The sequence below is a fragment of the Oncorhynchus masou genome, chromosome 19 (assembly GCF_036934945.1).
Source record: "Oncorhynchus masou masou isolate Uvic2021 chromosome 19, UVic_Omas_1.1, whole genome shotgun sequence".
In the NCBI taxonomy this organism is placed as follows: Eukaryota; Metazoa; Chordata; class Actinopteri; order Salmoniformes; family Salmonidae; genus Oncorhynchus; species Oncorhynchus masou.
Window position 1 is genome coordinate 33,235,021 of NC_088230.1, and position 12,807 is coordinate 33,247,827.

The window sequence follows — 12,807 nt, forward strand, 5'->3', positions numbered from 1 at the left end:
CCCATAATTAAAAAGGAGAAACATTTTTTTTTTACATTTACATAAGTTTTCAGACCCTTTACTCTGTACTTTGTTGAAGCACCATTGGCAGTGATGACAGCCTTAATTCTTCTTGGGTATGATACTACAAGCTTGGCACACCTGTATTTGGGGAGTTTCTCCCATGCAGATCCTCTCAAGCTCTGTCAGGTTGGATGGGGAGTGTTGCTGCACAGCTATTTTCAGGTCTCTCCAGATCAGGTTCAAGTCTGGGCTCTGTTTGGGCCACTCAAGGACATTCAGAGACTTGTCCCGAAGCTCCTGCATTGTCTTGACTGTGTGCTTAGGGTCGTTGTCCTGTTGGAAGGTGAACATTCACCGCAGTCTGAGGTCCTGAGCACTCTGGAGCAGGTTTTCATCAAGGATCTCTCTGTACTTTGCTCCGTACATCTTTCCCAGTGGTGGAAAAAGTACCGAATTGTCATATTTGAGTAAAAGTAAAGATTCCTTAATTGAAAATGACTCAAATAAAAGTGAAACTCACCCAGTAAAATTCTACTTGAGTAAAAGTCTAAAAAATGTTTGGATTTAAATATACTTAAGTATCAAAAGTAAATGTAACTGCTAAAATATACACAAGTATCAAAAGTTAAAGTTAAAGCACAAATAATAAAGAAAAATCCTTAAATTGAGCAAACCAGATGGCACAAATTTATTCTGGCACACTCCAACACTCAGACATAATTTACAAACAAAGCATTTGCGTTTAGTGAGTCTGCCAGATCAAAGGCAGTGGGGATGACCAGAAATGTTCTCTTGACATGTGTGTGAATTGAACCATTTTCTGTCCTACTAAAGGCCTGATTGGTGGAGTTGTGCTGGATTTCTGGAAGGGAAATCACAGAGGAACTCGAGAGCTCTGTCAGAGTGACAATCAGGTTCTTGGTCACCTCCCTGACCAAGGCCCTTCTCCCCAAATTGCTCAGTTTGGCTGGGTGCCAGCTCTAGGAAGAGTCTTGGTGGTTCCAAACTTCTTCTATTTAAGAATGATGGGACCTTCAATGCTGTCAAAGTGTTTTGGTACCCTTGTGCCTCGACACAATCCTGTCTCAGAGCTCTATGAACAATTCCTTTGACCTCATGACTTGGTTTTTGCTCTGACATGCACTGTCAACCGTGGGACCTTACTGTACATAGACAGGTGTGTGTCTTTCCAAATCATGTCCAATCAATTGAATTTACCACAGGTGGACTCCAATCAAGCTGTAGGAACATCTCAAGGATGATCAATGGAAACAGGATGCAGCTGAGCTCAATTTTGAGTCTCATAGCGAAGGGACTGAATAGTTACGTAAATAAGGCATTTCAGTTTTTCACTTGTAATACATTTGCAAAAATGTCTAAAAACATGTTTCACTTTGTCATTATGGGGTATTGTGTGTAGATTGATGAGGAAAAAAATTGTGATTAATCAATTGCCTTAATCGACATCCACGGAACCCATGAAGCAGTTTTTGGGAGATTAACTACCTTGCTCAAGGGCAGAATGGCAGATTTTTCCAGCTTGCCGGCTCCAGATTCAAACCAGCGACTTTCAGTTGCTGACTCAACACTCTAAATCGCTAGGCTAGCCACCGCTCTCAGAAATACATAGTACTGACAGCTTTTACTCAGTCAAATGGAACAAATAACTACATTTTCTTTTATAAAGAACTGTACACCTGATACATGTGATATCAATATTTCAAAAAGTTTACAAAATTATTCTGGCCCCCCAATGGTGGAACAAACTCCCTCACGACGCCAGGACAGCGGAGTCAATCACCACCTTCCGGAGACACCTGAAACCCCACCTCTTTAAGGAATACCTAGGATAGGATAAAGTAATCCTTCTCACCCCCCCTCCCTTAAATGATTTAGATGCACTATTGTAAAGTGGCTGTTCCACTGGATGTCATAAGGTGAATTCACCAATTTGTAAGTCGCTCTGGATAAGAGCGTCTGCCAAATGACTTAAATGTAAATGTAAATGTTATTCAATACAGTAATATGAGATTTCTATGTTAAAACACATTTTTACATTTTAGTCACTTAAGACATTTAAAACCCGAAACAGTCCTATCTTGTGTAGAGAACACAAACACAAAGACAGGAAACAACCACCCACAAAACAGGCTACCTAAATATGGTTCCCAATCAAAGACAATGACTAACACCTGCCTCTGATTGAGAACCATATCAGGCCATACATAGAAACGGACAAACTAGACACACAACATAGAATGCCCACCCAGCTCACGTCCTGACCAACACTAAAACAAAGGAAAACACAAAAGAACTATGGTCAGAACGTGACACAATAGCGAGGTGAGCCAACCACATATCACAGTCAAATATACAGGATACAAACATAACATTTCAGCTAAATGATGGATATATACTGTATGCTCCCAGAAGTGAGGTAGACTATTAGGAATGATTTAATGAGGCGATCATGGTTGACACCTTACAAACTGTTGCGCAGCAAATTAGTGTATCCTTTCTGTATTTGAAGAGTTTATTTCCAAAACGCTATATCCACAAATTTCCCACATTTGTGTTTTCTCATCAGAAATGATTGCTTATGCTCTTAAAGAAAAGGTTCTGGATAGAACCAAAAAGGGTTCTATTGCTTGTTTCATATATGCCACCCCTAAAGTTTCTATATAGAACCATTTTAGAAGGTTCTTTGATCAGAACCTCAGGGGTTCTTCTTCACTGAACCAAAACTGGTTCCATATAGAAACCTTAGGTTCCATATAGGGTTCTACATGGAACCAATTTTGGTTCTAGAACCTTGAGGGGTGCCATATTAGAAGCAAGCATAAAATATTTTTTGGTTCCAAGAGTGTATGGGTAGGCTACCTTCATGTATGTGTAAAATATTACTGCTCTCAGATTTCTAATTCATAGATTTGAGATGTGTGTGAAAGTGTTTTTTTTTTTGCTAAATGCTACAGTTGAAGTCGAAAGTTTACATACACCTTAGCCAAGTACATTTAAACTCAGTTTTCACAATTCCTGACATTTAATGAAAATTCCCTGTTTTAGGTCAGTTAGGATCACCACTTTGTTTTAAGAATGTGAAATGTCAGAATAATATTAGAGAGAATGATTTATTTCAGCTTTTATTTCCTTCATCACATTCCCAGTGGGTCAGAAATGTACATACACTCAATTAGTATTTGGTAGCATTGCCTTTATATTGTTTAACTTGGGTCAAACGTTTTGGGTAGCCTTCCACAAGCTTCCCACAATAAGTTGGGTGAATTTTGGCCCATTCCTCCTGACAGAGCTGAGTCAGGTTTGTATGCCTCCTTGCTCGCACATGCCTTTTCAGTTCTACCCACGCATTTTCTATAGGATTGAGGACAGGGCTTTGTGCTGGCCACTCCAATACCTTGACTTTATTGTCCTTAAGCCATTTTGCCACAACTTTGGAAGTATGCTTGGGGTCATTGTCCATTTGGAAGACCCATTTGCAACCAAGCTTTGACTTCCTGACTGATGTCTTGAGATGTTGCTTCAATAGATCCACATAATTTTTCTTCCTGACGAAGCCATCTATTTTGTGAAGTGCACCAGTCCATCCATCCATCCTTACAAAGCACCCCCACAACACGATGCTGTCACCCCTTGCTTCACAGTTGGGATGGTGTTCTTCGGCTTGCAAGCCTCCCCCTTTTTCCTCTGAACATAACGATGGTCATTATGGCCAAACAGCTATATTTTTGTTTCATCAGACCAGAGGACATTTCTCCAAAAAGTACAATCTTTGTCCCCATGTGCAGTTGCAAACCGTAGTCTGGCTTCTTTATGCCGGTTTTGGAGCTGTGGCTTCTTCCTTGCCGAGTGGCCTTTCAGGTTATGTCGATATAGGACTCATTTTACTGTGGATATAGATACTTTTGTACCTGTTTCCTCCAGCATCTTCACAAGGTCCTTTGCTGTTGTTCTGGGATTGATTTGTACTTTTCGCACCAAAGTACGTTCATCTCTAGGAGACAGAACGCGTCTCCTTCCTGAGCAGTATGACGGCTGCGTGGTCCCATGGTGTTTATACTTGCGTACTATTGTTTGTACAGATGAACGTGGTACCTTCAGGCGTTTGGAAATTGCTCCCAAGGATGAACTAGACTTGTGGAGGTCTACAACTTTTTTTCTGAGGTCTTGGCTGATATCTTTTGATTTTCCCATGATGTCAAGAGGCACTGAGTTTGAAGGTAGACCTTGAAATACATCCACAGGTACACCTCCAATTGACTCAAATTATATCAATTAGCCTATCAGAAGCTTCTGAAGCCATGACATAATTTTCTGGAATTTTCCAAGCTGTTTAAAGGCACAGTCAACTTAGCGTATGTAAACTTCTGACCCACTGGAATTGTGATGCAGTGAATTATAAGTGAAATGCCCAGGGACTGCGGTTGAAAATTAGCCGGCTGGCTAAAACCGGCACTTTTACTGAAACGTTGATTAATGTGCACTGTCCCTGTAAAAATAAAAATAAACTCAAATAATCTGTCTGTAAACAATTGTTGGAAAAATGACTTGTGTCATGCACAAAGTAGATGTCCTAACTGACTTGCCAAAACTATAGTTTGTTAACAAGAAATTTGTGGAGTGGTTGAAAAACAAGTTTTTTAATGACTCCAACCTAAGTGTATGTAAACTTCCGACTTCAACTGTATGTGTATCTTGCCTGATTTTGAGATAATGGTGATAGACACATTTGACAGTTGATGAACCCAGCCTGGTCTCATAGACTGGACGTAACATTGTAAATGTAAATCCAGAACACTCAAATGAGTATGATATGGTATGGTTACATAAGACAGATGGTTACCAAAGGCAAAGTATGAAATGGGTGATGGACATTCACAAATGTATATATCCCATACAAAACGTATCATACTAAAAGGAGTGTCTCGGATTTACGTACAGGATAATCCGAAATGCTCTGAGACCAGGTTGGTAAACCAAATCCTATAACGATGATTGACATCGCAAGACAAAAGTAGGTTCTCCCTCACAAACATTCTAGGACTACGGACAGACCCACACGAGTTTAGCTGAAGCATACAGGTGTGTCCTCTCTGGCTTTAGACCGGTTGGACAGGTAAACAGAAGGCGACCTTGGAATGCCCTGCCCGCGTGAATGGACCTGAGCTTGACTGGTCGGACCGGTAAGAGCTTCATTCCTTACTGGATCATCAGACCTGTTTGAACAGTCAACCACCAAGTTGTATAGATAAATAGAGCACCTTGTTGGTGAGAGGCACAGTCGGGATTTGAGAGCTGGAATTCACTGTCTTCAGACGAAGGTGAAGGTACCAAGTCTGTACTTTACTACAGGATGCCAACTTTAGAAAACCTGGATTTGCGTTCAAGATATTTTTCCTCTTTTTGTTGTGCATGTATTTTTGTGCCAGAAGAACATTAACGATTGTACCTCTTTGGTCCAGTGGTTCTTGACAGTTCAACAGTATTTACCGAAATTGTGAAATGTTTAGGACCACTCGATCAGCGCAAGGGAACTTTCTACCCCAGCCGTTGAACTTTCGTCACTCCAAAAAAGGACGTTTCCAAAGACCAACGGGACAACAGAGGTAGACTGCTGTATAGGCCTATCTGTGAAGCTTATTGACACTGTCCACTATAACATGTTTGTTTGTTTTTGAACGCAACAGTCACTGTTTAAGACGTGCTACAATTATTTGCAAATGCATTATCAGAATAGGTTAGGACGGTTTTTTGTATGGGCCTCTAGCAGTAGGTACACATTCTATTTATTTTCCCCATAATAGAGTAGGCCTATTTGTATAGGAACATAATGTATGTTTGTGAATGTTTATGTTTATTGATTTACAACATACATTTAACTATTGTAAAGTGAATTGTTATTTTCTAAATAAATGTAAAAAATTGGTCAATAAGCCTAAAATTACTTTTTTTTGCTATAATTGCATGGTTGAAGCAAAATGAGATGTATTGTCTGTGTCTAACCCTTTCCATTGCACCCATTTTATCTCTTTGCAAGACAATAGAATGTTGCATCTAATAACATTAATCTATGTTGTCCAAGCCTCAGGGCCTCTTAAAAAAACCTTCTGTCCACATGAGCCTTTCTGACACAACAAGGGCTTCATTTTTTTCTTCATAAACAAGTGAATTGCCGGTGTTTCTTTGGGATACAGTCCGCTTCCCCTCTCATGTCAACGGGTTAAACAGATATTTCTGGATCACTGAATGTCGAGTGCGGTCGTTTCTAGTTACCACAGCTACAAAGTAATATACCCCACCTATTTCTACAATATGATTTTAAACCATTTTCTACCAGACACTCTTACAGTATTGAGTGGATACATTTTTGTACTTTTTTTCCATCATGGCACCCCATGGGAATCAAACTCACAACACTGGCATTACCACGCTCTACCAACTGAGCCAAACCTAACCCTAATATTTTTTTTACATTTAAGTCAGTTAAGAACAATTTCTTATTTACAATGACAGCTTACCATAGACAAACACTAACCGGGACAACACTGGGCAAATTGTGCGCCGCCCTATGGGACTCCCAATCACAGCCAGTTGTGACACAAGCTGGAATTGAACCAGGGTCTGTAGTGATGCCTGTAACAATGAGATGCAGTGCCTTAGACCACTGCACCCCTCAGGGGCCTGTAAACCACACCGCTAACCTTATGCATAACCTTAACCTTATTTGTATTCATGAACTTTTATGATAGGCTTCTAGACAATTTTGACTTGGTTCAGAGCAATGAACGGCGAAAGCTTGAAAGCTTACGGACACGCTCTGTTTTGACCCTGGGACATTCATGAGGACATTATACGCACCCTGGGACATTACACGCACATGCACGTGCGGAGGCAGGCAGGCAAGCACTCACACACACACACACACACTCACACACACACACTCACACACACACACACACACACACACTCACACTCACACTCACACACACACACACACACACACACACACACACACACACATGAATACACACAGGTGACTTACTTTTATTCGAAAACTGCAATCTTTGGAAAACCTTAGCATATTTCTGGACAAATTCGAAGGTTAAATATTGTTGTACTATAGCCTAGGTCTATATGCCTACCGTGGATATAGGCTACGATAGAGACCACATTCCTCAACCATAGTGCCTACCTTTCTTGTCTTTACTGTCTGACATCAAACACTCATTGTAGATTCATATTTTTTTTAATGTTTAAATGGATTCAGCCAAGCGCGGCCTTCAACCAACCAAAACCCCAAGGGTTAAACGCGATGAATTAGAATGGAAAACAGCCCAGCCAAAGGGCCTTCCATCATCATACCTTGCAAATAGAACTTGGAAAAGCTAAAACTCCAAGATCTGCACCCTTGACACGGTCCACGGACCAAATGATTGCACCCAATTGTTTTTTCATTTGTACCAGTCAGTCAACTGTCTCCAAATTGCTTTTCTGTGGTAGGCTGTCTGGTGTGAATGAGGGTCCAAATCATAGGGAACATTAAGAAATAATGTTGTTGTCATCTCAAAGCACCAAGTGTGATTATATAACTGGTTTGGAATTTATTTCCATTTAATTTTACGTTTCACCTCACTTCCCCCTTTCCATTGCGCATGGAGAAAAGGCCTTAAAACAATGATTTAATTCTAAAATGGATAAGAAATAACATATGGAAAGACTGGGGACAGTTTTTGCAACAGGCTATCAATCACGGGTACATGAATAGAGAATAGGTTGGATTTACCCCACAAGCTTTCAATTTCCCTATAACTGGGCCAACAAATACCTTTAACCTTAGGCCTACATAGATGTGGTAAAGAGATCAATGGTATGCAGACCGAGGAGGACAGAATGACACCGGATTGGCATACATTCAAACAAATCTTATTTTACAAAGTGGATATTCATCAAATCTGTCATGATTGATGTATTGTAACAGGCCCACTATGTGGTTACTAAAGTCAGATTTGGATACATGTTCCTGTTTTCACTGCATAACATTTAGAAGTAGTCCCTTTTCAGGTTTAGAAGAAGTGACTGCTAAATTCTAACTTCTTACCAAAACTTACTAACTTCTTCTAACTCCCCGTTCATATAAACTGGTACTGCAGCATAGCTAGCATAGAGAAATCGGTGGTAGTAGCCAGTTGTTTTTAACTGTAATGCAGTTGATTGGTGATGATGACATGAACATGTCTAATTTTTACCTCAACATAGTGTGATATAGCCTACACATATAAACAACAGCCTGAATGTTGGCTAATTTTGCTGGGGGAACAATGAAGAGATTTGTGATCTTTCCCCTACAGCATCTTTCCCCCAAGCGTTTCCATGGCATTTCCATTGTTTTGGTCGAATTCCATTGACCTCTTTACCTCATTTGTATTTGATTTTTTATTTAACCTTTATTTAACTCGGCAAGTCAGATAAGAACAAATTCTTATTTACCACATCTATAGGCCTAACCTACAATGTGACTCTCTTGTTGTCTAAAATAAGTGAAACAGTCTAAATCGATCGACGGAAGCAAACATGGCCTTTGGCTCTATTTTGCCAACTGTTTCACTATGTTTTCTTTCCCAAGGATAAGTTAAAGGTTAAGAAGTTGGACAAAACATTTCTATCCAGAGCTTCTCTTTGTATTAATTAAAGGGAAATACTTGACTGGCGAGATTACACAGGCTGGTTAACATCTAAAATGTCCCGTGGGACACTTTCTTTGGGATTTTCGTCACCTTTCGGGGGGGACCATGCCTGCTCCCACAGATGGGTGCCCATGTTAAAACATTTTTTTTTACAATGGCATATAATGATTGCCTCTGGACCCTGACAATTCCTTAAAATATAATTTCTAAGGCCTCGATCACACCGACAGTGTTATTGCATTTTGGTACAACAGAAGTGCATTCATTTCCAATTGAAAGCTGCATTTTCCTTGCAGAGGCAGTTGTAGTGCATTCTGTGTGGTGCAAACGGTGGATTTATTATGCATCAAACTGAATGTGTAGACGGCGGGACAGAAACGGGAGCAGAAGGTGAGTGTTGAACTTTTGTTGCACACACATCCAGATGATGATGCGTACTATTTTGCGCAAATGTATATACTGTCTGTGTGTTCTAGGCATAACCCTCTTGACAGGTGTATTGCTGTTTGAAAGTGTGTTTAACCTATGGTCTGACACTGGCATAGGCCTAATCCAAATACTGGTTTAAACCTAATCCAAATACTGGTTTAGGCCTAATCCAAATACTGGTTTAGGCCTAATCCAAATACTGGTTTAAACCTAATCCAAATACTGGTTTAGGCCTAATCCAAATACTGGCATAGGCCTAATCCAAATACTGGTTTAAGCCTAATCCAAATACTGGTTTAAGCCTAATCCAAATACTGGTTTAGGCCTAATCCAAATACTGGTTTAGGCCTAATCCAAATACTGGCATAGCCCTAATCCAAATACTGGTTTAGGCCTAATCCAAATACTGGTTTAGGCCTAATCCAAATACTGGTTTAGGCCTAATCCAAATACTGGTTTAGGCCTAATCCAAATACTGGTTTAGGCCTAATCCAAATACTGGCATAGCCCTAATCCAAATACTGGCATAGCCCTAATCCAAATACTGGCATAGCCCTAATCCAAATACTGGCATAGCCCTAATCCAAATACTAGTTTAGGCCTAATCCAAATACTGGTTTAGGCCTAATCCAAATACTGGTTTAGGCCTAATCCAAATACTGGTTTAGGCCTAATTCAAATACTGGTTTAGGCCTAATCCAAATACTGGTTTAGGCCTAATCCAAATACTGGTTTAGGCCTAATCCAAATACTGGTTTAGGCCTAATCCAAATACTGGTTTAGGCCTAATCCAAATACTGGCAAGCCCTAATCCAAAATGCCCTAATCCAAATACTGGCATAGCCCTAATCCAAATAAAGCCTAATCCAAATACTGGTTTAGTGTTTAGGCCTTTCAAATACTGGTTTCTGGTTTAGGCCTAATCCAAATACTGGTTTAGGCCTAATCCAAATGAAAGAATGCGAGGAAAGGGAGTGTTTTCAAGTTTCTCTGGCTTGTCTCATTGATTGTGGGTGGTATATGTAGGTGAACACGTAACCTAAATTCATGTTAATATGCATGCATGGCTCTCAGTTTATTGGATCTCTGCTTTTTGGCCAACATTTCCAAAAGGATGCAAGAGACTTCACCACAGCACCCATTGATATGAAATTCAATTGTCCCTCTCACTCCTCTTAACTATTCTGCTGGTTAAATCAATGCATGCATACAATTGTGATTGGATCCCTAGTCTAGACACATCTTAATCTCAAAGGGTATAGGCCTATAGCCTATAGTTCTCCATATGGAAAAGAGTATCTGGAAACAAGCATAACTCTGACCAAAGCCTCAGTTGTAGTCTTCCTTAATCAGCTACAGGCATCATTCAGCACTAACTACATGTTACTCCTTTATAAAGGGTCACACATTTCCAACTGAAGGTTTCACTTTATTAAAAGCCATTTAGTCAAGGTCTTACAGGGAGAGGAATTGACCCAGGCTTCTTGGAACAATCAGACAAACCAACCCCTAACTTCTGGGAGATGGAGCAATAGAGCACGTTTGACAGAAAGGACTGTTTTCGCTCATAATGGCCGCCTGGTTATCTGAAACGAGCTTTCTGTGTTCAGAAGATAAGATTTTTTTATTAGGCGTCCAGGATGTAATGTCTTACAATTCGCCTCTAAAGCGCCAAAGAAAAATAGACGTTATCTACTCAATTAAGCATTGTGATGAAGTCACTCGTGGATATTCCTCCATCTCTGGCAATACAAAAAGCCCCGACTGCCCTGATAGGATTGAAGTCCTTTTCCGTTTTATCTGTGGGTCAGGTGGCTTTGGCGTGCATCAATCAACATAGACGCCCAGAAAAACAGGTTGTAAAAAACCCCACACAAGGAGAACGCTAATGGGCAACCCCTACATGAACCGGTTGATTAATTTCAGAGGCCATCTCCCTACGGGTAGGTAAAGGTTATCCACCAAACAGGCACATAATGATGGTCAAATAAAGGTGAAGTGGGCTATGACTATGCTAGAAGGGCTGCGGAGCATAGGCATATTACACGAATATGAAAACAGATGAGAGCGCACTACTGTCACTTTTAAGCAAGTACAGGCCTACACCATATAGGACTACAAAGTCGAATATTTTTCTTTAAAAAAATAATCTAATGAAAACATCAGGCGATCTCTACGGCACTGACAACAGAACAGTCTAATGTTGTACTCGTTTAAAAAAAGGTTGGCCATTTTGTCCCATGCCTGCCGATCTATGCATTGAAATATTAAACTCAAGAAACATAGTTGCATTATTACATTACTTATGCTTGAGAATATGAAATCAGTCTCCCGACCAAAAGGACACACACACACACACCAATAGAGCATTGGAGACAAACCAATATGAATATGTCAATAGACGACATGAGAGCTTGTGGGGGGCCTATGTGTCCGCTGGTGTGGCCACCGAATGCGGCGTGAGCGCGCATTCAAAAACCAGTGTTTGAAGACGCTGAGTGTGAGTGAACCGCAGGGGGCGGATGCTTTCAGGTGGTCCACGCGTGGTACGCTCATATGCTTTCATTTGGGACTGGTGGAATGAGCGCGACCGAATAGGATCCGATACCAGCGCCACTGTGAAAGACATGAACTTTCGGAATCGGACAAGAGAAAGCTGCTTTTGTCATGGTGGGAATATAACGTTGAAAGTACGAAAATACGAGATGATACCTGGTGCGTGTAGGTTTATCATAATTATAGAGACTTGAGGGACTTTCCATGGCTTTATATAATTCCGCTGGGACCTCTGAGGTGGAAAAAACGATGTCCACATATGAGGATCTGGGTGCGTTCTATGTGGATACCGATGGCTACCCACATGGCTATATATTTGGATATACCAGTCATCTAATGCGAAGAAAAGCTCAGGTAAGCTCATGACAAATTTAAAATATTGCATATGCAACTAAGGAATTGCAAGTGGTTATATTTGGTTGTTGACTGAATGTTAAAGAAGTCTGCGTCTTTATCAGAAGATACGTTTCATTTTGTTTGTTGATGACTCGCCGACGTTGTCCAAGATTCAGCACGTTGAACAGCGCCCGTTCTTCCGTGGATAAGATGTTACTTCGTTGTCGTGATGAAGTTAACAGACGGGCTACGAAAATATACTGTCAGAGTAGGTTATCATGTCTACGAAAGTATACTGTCAGAGTAGGTTATCATGTCTACGAAAATATACTGTCAGAGTAGGTTATCATGTCTACGAAAGTATACTGTCAGAGTAGGTTATCATGTCTACGAAAATATACTGTCAGAGTAGGTTATCATGTCTACGAAAGTATACTGTCAGAGTAGGTTCATGTCTACGAAAGTATACTGTCAGAGTAGGTTATCATGTCTACGAAAGTATGCATTTGAAAGTTAGCAGAAGTTTTAGTGCAACATGCATAAAGCCTATTGATAAATGTCGGTTACACTAAAAGGAGTCACGAGACCAGACTTTCCATTTTTTTGCTGAACACCTTTTTATATACTGGCGCTTTTGAGTGGAACAAACGACCACAGCAACTCAAAGCCATGCCACCCATAACTTATTTTAAAAATAATGTCGAAAGCTGGCTAATGATCGAGCTATAGAAGAAAGGAAAACATTTCTGTATGTAGTAATACTCTAGACTATGACAATGTC

General features: G+C 40.4%; 1 protein-coding gene across 2 annotated transcripts in view; it reads left to right on the forward strand.

Annotated features, from left to right (window-relative positions):
- The first annotated feature begins 11,638 nt into the window (after positions 1-11,638).
- Positions 11,639-12,807, forward strand: part of kif26aa (kinesin family member 26Aa) — a 167,972-nt gene continuing 166,803 nt past the window's right edge. For both annotated transcript variants that reach the window (XM_064925706.1, XM_064925707.1), the window contains exon 1: positions 11,639-12,044. In XM_064925706.1, the coding sequence (XP_064781778.1) occupies positions 11,895-12,044 (150 nt within the window). In that variant the 5' untranslated portion in view covers positions 11,639-11,894. The remainder of the gene's footprint in view (positions 12,045-12,807) is intronic.